This window comes from Conger conger, chromosome 9 (genome assembly GCF_963514075.1).
Source record: "Conger conger chromosome 9, fConCon1.1, whole genome shotgun sequence".
Classification (NCBI taxonomy): domain Eukaryota; kingdom Metazoa; phylum Chordata; class Actinopteri; order Anguilliformes; family Congridae; genus Conger; species Conger conger.
This window is the reverse complement of record NC_083768.1, coordinates 38,585,904-38,602,037: the sequence shown is the minus strand read 5'-3', so window position 1 is coordinate 38,602,037 and position 16,134 is coordinate 38,585,904. Positions and strand designations below refer to the sequence as shown.

The window sequence follows — 16,134 nt, the reverse complement described above, 5'->3', positions numbered from 1 at the left end:
TTGTCTTATGAACTTTGGGGGAGGGGTGGGGGTGAGCAGTAACTCTGCACTGCCTGATCCGTCTGTGGATTTAAACCTTTTTGATTTCCATTGTTCGGTGTGTGAAAGATAAAACCTTTAGGTAATGAAGTGTCATTTTTTCCCCTCCGTAAGGGTAAGAAGAAATGGCGTCTCCACCGCAGGCTGTCTACAGTGTATTACATTGTGGTGTGGATTTCGCTTGGCTTTTCTCTGTTAGACTGATAAGGGTGATCATACTTTTATCTTTTCCATTTCAGAAATCACCTCTTCAGGCTACGTCTGGAGGACCTGTCATTGATTCAGGTGGGATCTCTCTCTCTCATTCTCTCTGTTTCTGTCTCTCTCTCGTCTCCTCCTCCCTCTCCCCCATGTTTTCTCACCCACTTTCACTTTCTTGCCATTTCTCTCTGTCTTGAGTCTCTCTCGCTCCCTCACTCTCTCTTTTGCTCTGTTCTTATTTCTCTGAGTCCCTTCCAGTCTGTCTACACTCCCCTGTTCCTTTCTTCTCCTCCGTCCCACCCCCTCCCTCTCGATCTCTCTGTTCTCTCTCTCGCAGGGTCTTGTCTGTCGCGGAGCATCAGAAGATATTGTCGCTGAACCCTCAGGCTGCCAATTAGGCGGCCATTAGAGACGGGGCTGGGCGGCAATTAGAGACGGGGCTGGGCGGCCATTAGAGACGGGGCTGTGGCGTTCACGCCTCAGTGTCAGAGTTCAATACTTTAACCCGGAACTCTGCCTGGAACTGTGTGAGGTTTTCTTCTGATTCGCCCTCCATTTTGAAAAGCCAAACAAAATGGCTTGCCCTTTGTCCTGCTTTTTATCCGCAGGCAAGGTTTGGCATTTTTCGACTGTTCCAGTCGCAACGGGACCAATGTCTGCTGTGAGCCTTTGAAACTTTGCAAAGAGTTGATTTCAACTCATTAGAGGTGGATGGCTTGGCAGGATGGTTAGGCTAGAAACTCTACACACATTGATTCATTGATCTTCCCTCAGCAGTCCGTTTGATTAATTTTGAATGCTGAATGTTGTATTGTCTCCCGGACCTGGCATTATCTGTTGATCTATGCAATGTATTAAATTGGGATTTCTATAGAGTGAAGTTTATCAAGATTCTTCTGAAGATTTTAATGAAGGTACGTCATATAAACCTACATGTAGATGTAGATGTGTTCTCTGCCTTGGAAAACCACTAACACTAACTAGAAACTGATAATAAGCAAATTTGCATTAGCATGTGAATTATCATGAATAGTGAAAAGGACTAGAAGAATAATATTCAATGTACAAGATGAACCGTAACTACCTTTTCATCAGAAACGGTTTGTAGTTTGTTGTTTTATTCTGTGAAGAGTGGGTCTTATTTTTGATTCATGTGCACCATTTACATATTATATGCAATGAAACCAACATTATTATCATGGCAAAGTAAAACCTTTTATGCAAAGTAGACTAAAGAGGAATGTGTGTGCGTTTGTGCGTGCATCTAGAGCAGAATGCGCGTGCTTGGTGTGTGCTCTGAAAGATCAGTCTGTCATCATAAAGAGAAGGCTCCTCTCAGAAAGGGCAGGGGTCCTTGACCGAGTCGTTTGGATCCAGCTGGCCGTGAGATTGCCTGTCTTGCCCCTGTGATACTCGCCTCCTGCCATCTGCTCCCCTTTCCCCCCGTAAGACCCCCTAACACAGGGATTTAGGGCTGCAATGATGCCCAGTGGCACAGATAAATAAAAATATATCATTCAAGGCCCCATTTGTTGCCAGAGTTGCCACACCCTCCTGTCACATGGAAGGTCTAGAATAATCACTCTCAAGCTTTTTGAAGGGCAGCAAAGGCCCATATCCAAATGAATAATCTGAGAGTTATTATTTCAAATGGGTATGTAAATGGAGTGTGAAGTAAACCAGAAATGGTAAACACTTTTGTTTTTCAGGATTTGGTTGCACTGGGGGCCCATCTTGTTAAATGGCAAGTGGCAGCCTGATTTATGGATGTTTGACTCATCCGGTCATTCTGACTGCTGAAGCTTAGTTTGTGTGTACTCTCTGTGCCCTTTAGAGCATTCTCTAAGGCTGGCAGAAATGCCAGGAAACATATTCCTATTCATGCTCTCATCTTATCTTCTTATCTTCTCTTCGCACAAGCTCTTTTTCAACATCTGAAATTCTACCCCGGAACAACCCCGAGCAAGTCATCAAGAAAGACTTCTTGCATATATTTTGCACCAATGTGTTTTAAATGGAACACATTGGTGCTATTGTTTTGTGCAATGGGAAATAACTTACTTGTATTGTCATACAAATTCATCTGAGCGACATACAGTTGATTAGACTAATCAGGAGACAATCCTCCCCTGGAGCAGTGCAGGGTTAAGGGCCTTGCTCAAGGGCCCAACGGCTGTGTGGATCTTATCGTGGCTACACCGGGATTAGAACCACCGACCTTGGGTGTCCCAGTCATTTACCTTAACCACTACGCTTCAGCTCCTCCACCTCCGGTCTCCTTCATTCAGCTCCTCCACCTCTGCTCCCCTTCATTCAGCTCCTCCACCTCCGGTCTCCTTCATTCAGCTCCACCTCCGGTCTCCTTCATTCAGCTCCTCCACCTCCGGTCTCCTTCATTCAGCTCCTCCACCTCCGCTCCCCTTCATTCAGCTCCTCCACCTCCGGTCTCCTTCATTCAGCTCCACCTTCAGTCTCCTTCATTCAGCTCCTCCACCTCCGGTCTCCTTCATTCAGCTCCTCCACCTCCGCTCCCCTTCATTCAGCTCCTCCACCTCCGGTCTCCTTCATTCAGCTCCACCTCCGGTCTCCTTCATTCAGCTCCACCTCTGGTCTCCTTCATTCTGCTCCACCTCCGGTCTCCTTCATTCAGCTCCACCTCCGGTCTCCTTCATTCAGGTCCTCCACCTCCGCTCCCCTTCATTCAGCCACTCCATCTCCAGTTTGGTTCAGTGCAGTCTGGAATGCCTCTGCACTGGGAGGAGTAGATGTACATTACAGATGTACATATAAAGGATAAAGCTGTAGATGGCTCCAGGGGTGAATTAGGCTCTATAGTAGTATCTATTACTCATTGGTTAGATCTTGTAATTAGACATTACACGTCAGAAGACAAAACTGTCCAGGATCAAGTTATGACATTTGGCCCTCAGGCAGTAAGAGCAGTCGTCTGGCAGTAGGACAGTTGCCGGTTCAATCCCACCCTGTCGAATTGTCCCTGAGCAAGACACCTAACCCCCAAATGTTCCTGACGAGCTGGTTGGTGCCGTGCATGGCAGCCAATAGCTGTTGGTGTGTGAGTGTGTGTATGAATGGGTGAATTAGAAGCATCAATTGTACAGCACTTTGGATAAAGGTTCCATATAAATGCCAACCATTTAACCTCATACTCATTCAGCAGAATGATAATCAAAGCAATGCATTTTTCTGGAACTTCACTTTCATTAATTTCTGTTTACTTTCATCTCCGGCCTCTGTACTTTTTGTTAAATAAAAAAAAAAACAAGAATTTAGGAAGCATAAGTGTCCTTGGACTGCCACTGTTTGCTGTGTCACGTTGAAAGCAGAGACGGCTGGCAAGCTACAAAATTGTAAAAGGTCATCCATCAGAAAAGTGCTGGTTATGCATCAGGCGATGGATTGAAAATGAAAGGTGCTCAAAGAGGATCAATAATTAGAAAAACAAAAGGGAGCGGCCTTAGAATTTCATTAAATGAAAGGTTATTATTTCAGCAGGTGCAAAAATATACCATATCCAGCAAAGCACTCTTGTTTTGTCAGTTTAGTGGCATTTGCGTGCAAACAAAAACAAAAGTTATGGCAACAAAACGGAGAAGGCATATTTTAAAATGCCTGCATGTTTTTTTTTTGGTTTTTTTTGGGCAATTTCTGCGGGGGTGGAGTACGGGGAGGGCAGGGGAACTCATGAAAAGTGATACCTTCACACCCTCGCATGCCAAAGTTGTGAGCTGCCTAAAGCTTTCTGGTGTATTGGCAGGTGCATTAGTAAGGGAGCTCGGTCCAGAAGCAGCTGTGTGTGGTCTGGGATTGGAGTGACAGTAAACCAGATGCAGGCTACTGTTTCTGCTCCTTCATCCCCCCACCCCCACCCCCGTTCCCCCCAGCCCTCTGGCTCATCTTCCGGTCATGTCTCAGAGTGTGACTCCTGACCCTGGGCTTAGAGGAAAACTCTGTCTAGTGGGGATTTTTCCCAGGTAAAGGCACAATTAATTAGGGTTGCTGGAGGTTAATTGATGGAACAGGGGCTGAGACATCGCCTGGGTTTTTTTTCTGAATTAGAGGCTGTTGTGATTTGCCTCAAAACCTCAGCCAAGTGGCTGTGATTATTAACATGCTTTCCTACTTTCATTTCTGACTTTTCTTCCTTCTTGCTTATCTCTGGAAACTCAGTAGAAAGTTTGGGTGAGCTTGCTGGATTTTTCTTGTGCGTTCAGATTTTGGTCATGGTCGTCAGTTCTCTAAGGATTAAATTAGCAAAATGTGTTTCTATTTGCTCAATAACCTCCTCTTCCTCCTCTGTATTGTGTGCCTGTACTTTCGAGCTACCTTGTCCTTTCTTCCACAGCTTCCTTCTGGAGACAGGCGCAGGAAAATGGCGTTATTGAAATGCTTCTTTTTCAATAGTTTATGTAATCCGTTCCATCAGTCACTTGAAACCAGGCCATGAGCGTACATCTGGTAAAATGTTCTCACCTGTCAGGAATGGACTTATACTAACACCCAGGAGCAACTACCTTCACCTATGTCACAGCAAGAAATGATCTGTTGGTCCACCGGTATTGTATATAGCAGCAGTGTGGCCATTCACATGTATGTTCCCTGAATGACACCCTGCTTGTGGGCCACTCTGTTTTTGCTAATTGAATTGTAACTCATGCACTGTCACATTGCTGATAAAACCACACGTGATTGAATTACTAGTGTAGTAGTGTAGCACGGTTAGCTCAGCTAGTTCGCTAGTAAGCATGGTGATGTGCAGTGAAAGCGAAGGCTGGTAGCAGGTTATCGCGACAACACTCCCCGATGACGTAACCCTCAAATTCAAAAGAACGTTGTTGCCCTTGGCTAGAGGCGAGTTCGTCTTTAGCTGACTGGTAACGCGTTCGTTCAATTTCTCACTTGTTACAGTTGCATTGTGCTCACATTGGCTGTCAGAGGTAATTGTATAGCAAATGGTAATGTAACAATGGTTCTCATGGTTGGCAAACACTGTTCAGCAGGGAGCACTTTACCTGCAGACAGGACAAGGCCACTGAGTCAGCAATATTCAGGGAAGATTGATATTACAATTGCATTCTACCTCACTTTCTTAGAAAAAATACTTTTGTGAGGTAACTTTTTTTTTCTTTAACACCAAAGGAATAGCGGTTTCTGCCAATAGCTGTCTGAGTGTCTCAGTCCTCATACTGCATTGACTTCTTTTTTTTACCTTTGGGAAATGGCTTTGAATTTCATCTGCTAGATGACAAGTTATCAAATGGGCACATTTGCTTTTTGGCCATAAAGAAAGAAACGTCAGAACGGGCTGAAAAGGCAGGACGTCAGGCTCCGTTTTCCTGCCAATAGCAAATGGTTACCGAGGCCTTACTTTCCTTTTTATGATCAGCGAGGAAGTTTACAGATTAAGCTGAGTGACATTCTGCTGAATCCTCTGTTCCGTGGAAAATGGCAGGAGATGAGCAAATAAAATAAAATGACTTCCCACTGAGCCAAAACACAGAGCACTGAGAAATATAGTCACATTCGTGTATTCCAATTCTGACACTATTTTAACATGCCAGCTATTCCTGTTTTACACTGTTATAACAGCCCAGCTATTTCTGTTTTACACTGTTCAAACAGGCCAGCTATTTCTGTTTTACACTGTTCAAACAGGCCAGCTATTCCTGTTCTATACTGTTTTAACTGGTCAGCTATTCCTGTTTCACACAATTTCAACAGGCCAGGTATTCCTGGTCTAACACTATTTTAACTGCCCATGTATTCCTGTGTAATGCTATTTTAACAGGCCAGGTTTTCCTGTTTAAGAATATTTAACTTGCTAGGTATTCCCCTGGCCTGACTGAGTCCTGCTCAGGATGGTGAAATATCCAGACTTTTGGACAGGATCTACTGAAACGTGAACGCATCTCTGTGTTCCTCGACTGCGCATTAAATCCTGTAAATGACACTGCCATGCTTTTCTCTTCCACCAGGGGGAGCAGTGGCAGAGTGATGAGTTTACTAAAGCTGCCTGTTTCAGTCGTGGCAAGTCCGAGGTAAGCCAATACGCATCAGCCTATGAAGCATGTTACAGTTCTGGACTCTGAAAAAGCTGTTGGAGGTGCAAACTTTGTTTTGTGGTGATTCATGCAGAACTCTTGTTAATGCATTTCACATAATATTTTAATTTGTAACTGTTATATATTGCTTCATTTGTTTCTCAAAGGACATGCTGCAGAATTGGTGGCCTTATTCACCTCATATCCTGATAGACTTTAACAATGGACCTTCTTTTTTTGCTCACTCATGGTTCAGTGCTATGTGCTTGAAAAAGTTACACTAGAATTAACGAATGAAGCAGATCAGAGATATCGATACTTGATACATGATAAAAAAAAGTCCTTTATTTTCAGTGGAGCCCAGCTGAAGTCTCAAAAGTCTGCTTGATATTCTTGGGAATGACTCTAAAGTTACTTCACAAGGAGGAGGATGCAATTGTGTGTAATATATTGCTTCCTTATCTTAATTTTCTGATAAATGAACATGAATTTTCTTTCTCGCTCACTGCAGGAGGAGTGCCAGAACTACATCCGTGTCCTTCTTGTTAAAGGCGACAGGTTGTTCACCTGTGGAACTAATGCATTCACTCCTATTTGCACCAATCGCACGGTAATGGGAATACATTTGTTAAGTTTCACCAGTAGTATTAAAGCACTTGCTATTCTTGCCATGTGAATGCTTAATTTAAATGTAGCATTGTCAGCTATGACTACAATCCCAATGGAGGGTGATACAGAATTGATTGAGGGTTTCACGATTGCCCTCATCTCATCTGGGGCATCCCAGCAACCTCCACTGGTTGGTCAGGCATGTGTATTCTGCCTGCTCTAGCTGTGCATGAATGCAGTGACTCTGGTGGTGGACTGTTGAATGAAACAAAATGGCTGCTCTTGAGGAGTGTGTGCTTAGCTGCACTCTGAGTAGTTGGAGGATGATGCAACCATGTGACAGGCTTAGGAATAAAGAAAAATGAAATAAAATGGGAGTATACAGTCTACATTTCAATATAGACCCTTCACTCACATTTTAAGGCTGCTTTGGGCCACAGTGGCAGACTAGTGACAGAGACATTTCCATCACCAGCTTCTGCTGACAAAAAATACACCAAACGAGACCCCTTTGCTGTGTCAGTCAGTTTGTATTTCTTCCAGGATTAGATTCTTTCCTGATTTTTCTAGTCAGAAAGAATGACATCAGATGTGTGATTCACCATTAAAGAGACTGCCTTGGCATTTCAGAAAGAGAATTTTGGGGGTTGAGGCAGATCAGAGAAGATTATCCCAGTCACAGTGGTAGAACAGTGCTCTCATGACATATTTAGGGGACAGATTTGCATATGAGTCATTGGATAGTATGTTAAATATTTTGCATTTCAATCAGGGCTTACAGTTTGAGGCTTGAGTTTTATCAGAAGCAATGGCCTCATATGCACATACTGTATAGAGGGGACATTACACCCCCTTAACTCCTCATCCATTTCACACATTTTATTTATTTGAGCCTATGACATTTTTTACTGATACACCTCTACAGAAGTGTGAAAGTGTGTGTGTGTGTGTGTGTGTGTGTGTTGTGTGCATGTTTTGTAAGTCACGATGGCAGTATTTTGGCATCCTAAGTATGAACCATTGATGACAGGAACCAGGAAAAGGGAATATCTCAATAAGAACCGGAGTGAATAAGTGTAGCTCTGTGTACTCTGGCATTATGGGTAATGGTGCCGGATCCTGAAAGAGGCGGGTGTCGCAGCAGTAAAGTCACCCACTGTGTCTCTCAAGCGCAGCTGCACCTCTGCTATAATGAAGGCCTGCTTTGAGCCCTGTTTGATATGCAGAATAGGCTCTGGTCCCAGGTCTCTGAGTTCTCATAATCAGCATTGATGTGAGGAAGGCGCTCGCTGGGCCTGACTCTTCTGGGTCACATGGGCTCTGAATGGGGGAACACGCCATCGCTGGTCTATAGGGAGGCAGTCTGAAAGCCAGTGGTGTCACTTTTTTAAAGAACAAAACAACTGAACTGTCTGATAGCTGTGTTGGCACACAGAACACCAGGAACTGGGTTTAAAGCAAAGCAAATGACTGACTGTCACCCCTCTCCAATTAAAAAAAGGTCTCGCTTGAGCCAAATGATAATGAATTCAGTTTGCGCTTTGATATAGGAACAGTAAATCAATTATTTGCCCCATATTTATGCTAACATAACTCATTTATATTCACACTTTGTATCACTTTTCAGGAACAGGAACAGGGTTCACTGCTTTGCTCATGCAATCATAACCCAAATATCCAGCACAGTTGTAAATGAAATCTACTGAGACCAAACCAAACTTTATTGCCTGCAAACCAATTTCAACTTAAAAGAAAGTTTCAGGAGACTTAAATTACCATCGTTGCTATAATGCTATGTGTCTGTGTGTCTGTGGGTGTCTGTGTGTCTCTGTGTGTCTCTGTGGATGTCTGTGTGTGTGTGTTTCTGTGTGTCTGTGCGTCTGTGGGTGTGTGTCTGTGTGTCTGCATGTCTGTGGATGTCCGCGGATGTCTGTGATTGTCTGTGTGTGTCTGTGATTGTCTGTGCGTGTCTGTGTGTCTGCGTGTGTCTGTGCGTGTCTGTGTGTCTGTGATTGTCTGTGTGTGTCTGTGTGTCTGCGTGTGTCTGTGCGTGTCTGTGTTTCTCCCATCCTGTGCGGGCCGCCAGCTGACCAACCTGACGCAGGTGCACGAGCAGATCAGCGGCATGGCGCGCTGTCCCTACAGCCCCCGCCACAACTCCACCGTGCTCCTGACCGCCAGCGGAGAGCTGTACGCCGCCACCGCCATGGACTTCTCCGGCCGCGACCCCGCCATCTACCGCAGCCTGGGGGGCCTGCCCCCCCTGCGCACCGCCCAGTACAACTCCAAATGGCTCAACGGTGAGGGGGGGAGGGGGTCTGGGGTTAGGAAGGGAGGAGAGGCCGTACTGTAAACATACCGTCCGATTATCCAAAGTCTCCTGTGTTACGGTATATCACCCAGAACGATAGAGGTTGACCTTTGACCCTGGAGGACGAGGCCATTGAGCACTATCACAGGTGCTTTTGGCAGGTTGTTTGATTAGCCTATCAGGCCATAGGAAAAAAACATATGTACATTCGAAAAGCTTTAATTAGAGCCTTACACTGTAAAATATTAGAGCTTCATTTTACACCAAATAAATAAATAAGTAAAGTTGAAGCCCCACCAAGGTCTGGAGGACAAATGTAGCCAGGAGGGGAGGTGAGTGAGGGAGTGAGGGTGTCACGTTGGGAGTGAAAAGCATGCCTTCATTACAGTGGGTACATTTTTCTATCGTCAGCTACAAGGAGAGAGGGTTATTAATATGGTAATGTTAGTACATATGGGAAAATCTGAGGTGTATTTCTGCATCTAAGGCTATTATTGGTATCACACTTGACATTAGTTCATGTCTCAGCTAATATTTATGTTATTACTATGAATAAACGACCTTCCTGCTGTGACATCACAAGGAGACCCAAGGCCTTCATTGCAGGAAAACTGTACTATTCAGACACGGCTTCAGTGGATATACAGGACACATCTGTTATATTTAAAATGAGTGTCCCCTTGAGACGAATTGTTTTTAACAAAACTTAAAGAATAAACAATTTTTAAGTGTTGAATTTCTTGTGACGTCCAACCTGACCTTTCCCTGGGGTTTATGTTGGCACAAAACCATCTTCATAGCCTTTAGAGATATGAGGACAGTCACGCCACTGAAAGCAGAGCCTCTTCAACCATACAGGTGTTGTTATAGCTGGGGAGGGCAGGTTTTTAATGGCATTGTGTGAAAAGATTCAATGTTCACTCTTGACCCACGGTATTTGATTTCAAAATTGCGTCTTTTATTCAGAGGGGAAAAAAATCTTTTGATCTCTTCTGGCTCAAGGACAGACGTTAGCCTAGCATTAGCCAGACCATTGTTCCTTAATCTTAAAACCAGACTGTCACAGATTTTGAGCTACATGGGCAAAAGTCTGGAAAGGCTGGTGGCCTTTTTAATGGTCCATAAATTTTTTTAGTAAAGTACTTTTAGGTTTTCACTTAATTAAAAAATATACACTTACCGAGCACTTTATTGCAACTACTTATTCGTGCGATTATCTAATCAGCCAATTGTGTGGCAGCAGTGCGATGCATACAATCATGTAGATACGGGTCAGGAGCTTCAGTTAATGTTCACATCAACCATCAGAATGGGGGAAAAAATGTGATCTAATTGACTTTGACTGTAGAATGATTGTTTGTGGCAGACAGGGTGGTTTGAGTGTTTCAGAATCTGCTGATCTGTCTCTAGAGTTTGCGAAGAATGGTGCAAAAAAAGAAAAAAGATCCAGTGAGCAGCAGTTCTGCAGACAGAAATGCCTTGTTAATGAGAGACGTCATAGGTGAATGGTCAGACTGGTCGAAACTGACAGGAAGGTGACAGTAACGCAAATAACCACACATTACAGCAGTGGTATGCAGAAGATCATCTCTGAACACATAAATGGTTCTGCCACAGTTTTGACACAATGCACATACATATATATATAAAGCTCACTTCATCATCAGAAAAAACAAAACACTCAATTTTCCATCAATTTTAACACCTAGGTTTCTGGAACTTACATGTACATTATCCTAAATAGTGGAAATGGGAATTTGAGTGCGACAGTGCTTGTTAAATTTCACTGCATTGCTTCATTGTGATATAACTAGTTTATGTTCAATTACTTGGGCTATTTTATTGATTACATTGTTCAGAAAAATCGACTAAAGATTTCAGGAATGCTTCGCTCTAACTAAGCAAGCCTAACAGCAACAGTTTTGCATCCCATGCTCTCATTCTGCTTTCACGGCAGAGCCCAACTTCGTGTCCTCCTACGACATCGGGAACTTCACCTACTTCCTGTTCCGGGAGAACGCGGTGGAGCAGGACTGCGGGCGGACGGTGTTTTCACGCGTGGCCCGCGTGTGCAAGAACGATGTCGGGGGGCGCTTCCTGCTGGAGGACACCTGGACCACCTTCATGAAGGCGCGCCTCAACTGCTCCCGCCCGGGCGATGTCCCCTTCTACTACAGCGAGCTGCAGGGCACCTTCCTCCTGCCCCAGCAGCAGCTGCTCTACACCATCTTCACCACCAATGTGTGAGGGCACCCCCTGTCCTTCCTGTGTGCTACTGCTGGGGATAGCGCCGCCACGGACTGGCTGTGGGAGGCTGCTCGTTCTGAGCGGGCACCTCTACAGCGGGGCTCCCCTTCCTGTTCCTGGAGATCTGCCGTCCTGTAGCTTTTCATTTCAGCCATAATTTGACAAACCTACTAATTAGCAGCTCGACGTGATATCTGGCTGTTGAATGAGGTGTGATTTGTTAGGGCTGGAGTGAAAGCCCACATGACAGTATATCTCCAGGACCAGGGTTGGGCAGCCCTGCTCCAGAGCTCCTGTGGCGGACTGTGACTGGAGCTGGGAGGAGAGCCTGAGCAGGAACAGGGGCTGTAAATTCTGCTGGGCTGTAAACTTTAGATTCACCACATCTGTTTCCCAGGTTAACCTTTTACGATGTTAAATTGCACTGTCCAAGTCCTCTGTCACAGACTCATCATTGAGAGGGGGAAGTCTCGGAACCCTTGTCCTGAGGTGTAAAACTCTATTTAAGTTTTATTTTCAAGGGCCATTTTGGAGGGTTCAGAACCACTAGCAACTGATGAAAACCACTCCTGTTTGTATGTTGTCCCTATGGAGTCAGATTTTATATGAATTGTAAGATCATAAGCAAGTGATTACTGACTGTCCACAGACAATCTTTCTTTTGGGTGGGCTGACTGTTGTCTCCTGGTTTCTCCTGCAGGAACAGTGTTGCGGCTTCAGCTGTGTGTGTGTTCAACCTGAGCGCCATCAACCAGGTGTTCAGGGGACCATTCCGGTACCAGGAGAACTCCCGTTCGGCCTGGCTGCCATACCCCAACCCCAACCCCGACTTCCAGGTAAGAATCAGCACCGAGCACTAATCCACTGGTTCTCTGAGGCACCAGACAAAATTTGCTCATACTGAATAGCTTATGTATTCAATAATGAACTATAGCTTCATTATTAAATAGCATATCTGCTCTTCATTACTATAATTAGTTATCCAGTTGAATTCAATTTTAATACAGTGCTAATATGAAAGGGTGGTCCCTATCAGTATTACCAAGAATAAGTGCAGCTCCAGTGAGACACCATAGACCATGGCTCATTTGAGAGTCTACTGTCCTCTAGTGTGACAATAGACTGTGGTTCATATAATTTTTTCTCTTCCAGTGTGGCACCATAGATTGCCACCAATATGTGCTGTAAATCTGCTGCCCTTAAACAGGGCACCATAGATTACAGCTCATGTATAAATCCTGTCTCCTCTAGTGTGGTACCATAGATTACAGCTCATGTATATATCCTGTCTCCTCTAGTGTGGTACCATAGATTACAGATCATGAATAAATCCTGTCTCCTCTAGTGTGGCACCATAGATTACAGCTCATGTATAAATCCTGTCTCCTCTAGTGAGGCACCATAGATTACAGCTCATGTATAAATCCTGTCTGCTCTAGTGTGGCACCATAGATTACAGCTCATGTATAACTCCTGTCTGCTCTAGTGTGGCACCATAGATTACAGCTCATGTATAAATCCTGTCTGCTCTAGTATGGCACCATAGATTACAGCTCATGTATAACTCCTGTCTGCTCTAGTGTGGCACCATAGATTACAGCTCATGTATAAATCCTGTCTCCTCTAGTGTGGCACCATAGATTACAGCTCATGTATAAATCCTGTCTCCTCTAGTGTGGCACCATAGAATACAGCTCATGTGTAAATCCTGTCTGCTCTAGTGTGGCACCATAGATTACGGCTCGTACGTCAATCTGACGGAGAGGAACCTGCAGGACGCCCAGCGCTTCCTCCTGATGCACGAGGTGGTGCAGCCGGCGACCCCCACCCCCCGCTTCCTGGAGGACAGTGTGCGCTTCTCCCACATGGTGGTGGATGTGGTGCAGGGCAGAGACCAGGTCTTCCATGTCATCTACCTGGCCACAGGTATGGCAGGCACTCGAAAATACCTTACTGGAGAATCCACTTACTTTATGTCACTCTCTACACATGTGTAAAACCAAATTATCTTGTGCTGGATTAATGGTTTAGTCTTGTGTGCTTAACATCTTTGCCCCCCCTCCATTTTATTTTAGTTGAGAGGAAATTAGAAAAGGGGACAGTTTGGAGAAAGATCAACAGAGGCAGCGTGCATGAATAAAGATGAATTTCTCTAATTAAGTCTAGGCCAAATGTTTTACACTATTTATCTGTTTTGCAGACACCCTCCACAGCATATGGCATTTTTTACAATTCAGGTTAAGTGCCTGACTTTAGAAGCCTTTCCCACTCTTCTGTATGATCCAATGGGAGTGAAGAAATACTTCAGTTCACAGCAGGGAGTCCATCCCCTCCTCCCTCACTACTTTTCTCATCACTCACTCTATGTCCCTGTCTCTACCTCAACCTCTCTTTTACTCTCACTGTCACTCCTTTCTCATTCCCTCCCTCCATCCCTGTCATTTCCTCTCTCATCTCTCCTCCTCTTCCTGGCCCCCTCTCCCTCACAGATTACGGAACCATCCGGAAGGTCCTGGCTCCTCTGAACCGGTCTCTGAGCAGCTGTGTGCTGGACGAGATCAAGCTCTTCCCTCCCAGGAAGTCTCAGCCAGTCAGAAGCCTCCTGATCCAGCCCAGGCGCAGTGTTCTGTTTGTGGGTGTCCGGGATCAGGTGATCAGGGTGCAGCTGAAGCGCTGCGGTTTCCACAAGAGCAGAGAGTGAGTGCACCACCGCACTGCGGTGTCCATGGCAACCCACCTCACATACTGGAGTGTCAGTGCAACATTTCACAGTTGTACAACTGGATAATTGTAGGGCCAGCCTGTAGCCTAGTGGCTTAGGATACCTGACTGGGACCAGGAAGGTTGGGGGTAAAGCCCAGGTGTAGCCACAGTAAGATCGGCACAGCTGTTGGGCCTTTGAGCAAGGGCTTTAAGAACCGCATTGCTCCAGGGAGGATTGCCCCCTGCTTAGCCTAATTAATTGTAAGTTGCTTTGGATAAAGGTGTCAACTAAATAACAAATTATTATTATTGTTTTTATTGTCAGCTCCATACTCAACATGGTTTGACCAAGCTATGTTTTGAAGCAGCATGGTAGCTGGTCATTTCAAACTGGCCATTGCTGGATTTTACACCAGGGTCGTGTTTAAGGGATGAAAACAGAACCTCATATGGATCCTAGCCAGCCCACTCAGTTGAGTGCATGATCAGCAGAAACCACTATGTCTAAATGCTGTGCAGTACAGACGGTATTCATGCTGTGCACTACAATAGGTATTCATCTTCATAACTGGAAAGCTTTGTTGCCATGACAAATGTATTCATTCGTGATGTGAAGTCTTCTCTGCCACTGTGGCATGGGGTTAAACACACATTTGTCAGATATCGTATTACTGATTAATGAACAAAAGTGATCTAAATCTTACACATATGTGCCAGTACTATTTTTTTTAGCACTTCCAAGTGCTGAAGCAAGAGTGAAATGAATTGCAACTGGAAAGGAAATGAGTAATGGCACTTTTTTGTCATCAGATTTGTGTTTTTTTTTTTCAGATCCCACAGTGCAAAAGCCCCTCTGTTTAAACAATGCAAAGTTTATTAACACTTCTGCTAGTGCTGAATAATAAAGAGGCAATCAGGCTGCTGTTTTAGCTTCTCTGTGGAGGAAAGGAGGAAGCTCTCCGTTGGCATTTAAATGCAGAAACCTGCAGTTGGGAAATAACCGTCCAGTTTTATTAGACGACTGTGGAATTACAGGGAGGCGGGTGACACAGGCTGACTGAGAAGCCTGGGAGAACCCTATTTAAAAGCGGTCGGTACAGTGTATTCTACCGTGATTTTGACTCGCTATTCATCATTTTCATCATTATAACTCAAACAAGTTTTCCGTTAGCTACGTATTGAAATGAACCCTAGAGAATGTCTTGTTGTATGTGCCAAATGCATGCCAAGCAAAGGCACATTTATGCATTCTTGGTTCCTCCAATCAGATGTTTTTCCTGAGATGCATGTCCATATTTGTCACAGAAATGCCCCTGGTCTCCTTCAAACTGATATTTATTGTTGTATTATGTTTTTAGCTGAAGTATTACCCACAGGCCTTTGTGATGATCCCCTCCTAAAAGCCCTCCTTTCTCCCCATACAGGGCATGTGTGGGAGCCAGAGATCCCTATTGCGGTTGGGATCTTGTGCTGAAGAGGTGCACCACATTGGATGAGAATCGCAGCATTAGCCAATGGGAGCAGAGCATCACCGAGTGTCCTGTGAGTTACCCAGAATGCACCTCAACCTCCCATTGTGATGTCACCAGACATCAGATTCTATTACTCATTCCTTTGCATGATTAACTAATGTTAATAACGTTAATATATAGTAATAGTGTTTTGTCCATGATTAATTCATGGGATATTAATGTAGACTATTTCCAAAGAGTCTGTAAATAAACTGTTCCAAGGCTAAGTATCTTTAATGAATATGAAGAACTCAGATAAAGCATGAGGTGTATTAACATGTGTATTATTTAATAATTTAATTTAACACCTAACCAAAGCTAATCTTCAATCTTTTCCTCATTTTATAGCAGTGTCACATTCCTGAAAAGCAGGATTGGATGGTATTTGTCAAGACATTGTGAGCAGAAATACAGCAAAGATGCTAATGCCCGAAATAGAATAGCTAAACACATT

At 44.4% G+C, this 16,134-nt stretch overlaps 1 protein-coding gene across 2 annotated transcripts in view; it reads left to right on the top strand.

Annotated features, from left to right (window-relative positions):
- Window positions 1-16,134, top strand: part of LOC133137005 (semaphorin-5A-like) — a 61,185-nt gene that overhangs the window by 21,544 nt on the left and 23,507 nt on the right. For both annotated transcript variants that reach the window (XR_009709580.1, XM_061254952.1), the window contains exons 4-12: window positions 279-324; window positions 6,234-6,296; window positions 6,811-6,909; window positions 8,995-9,208; window positions 11,177-11,462; window positions 12,167-12,302; window positions 13,188-13,392; window positions 13,956-14,163; window positions 15,594-15,711. Coding sequence is in view for 1 of the 2 variants with exons in the window: in XM_061254952.1 (XP_061110936.1) it covers window positions 279-324; window positions 6,234-6,296; window positions 6,811-6,909; window positions 8,995-9,208; window positions 11,177-11,462; window positions 12,167-12,302; window positions 13,188-13,392; window positions 13,956-14,163; window positions 15,594-15,711 (1,375 nt within the window). In the remaining variant the exon portion in view is untranslated. The remainder of the gene's footprint in view (window positions 1-278; window positions 325-6,233; window positions 6,297-6,810; window positions 6,910-8,994; window positions 9,209-11,176; window positions 11,463-12,166; window positions 12,303-13,187; window positions 13,393-13,955; window positions 14,164-15,593; window positions 15,712-16,134) is intronic.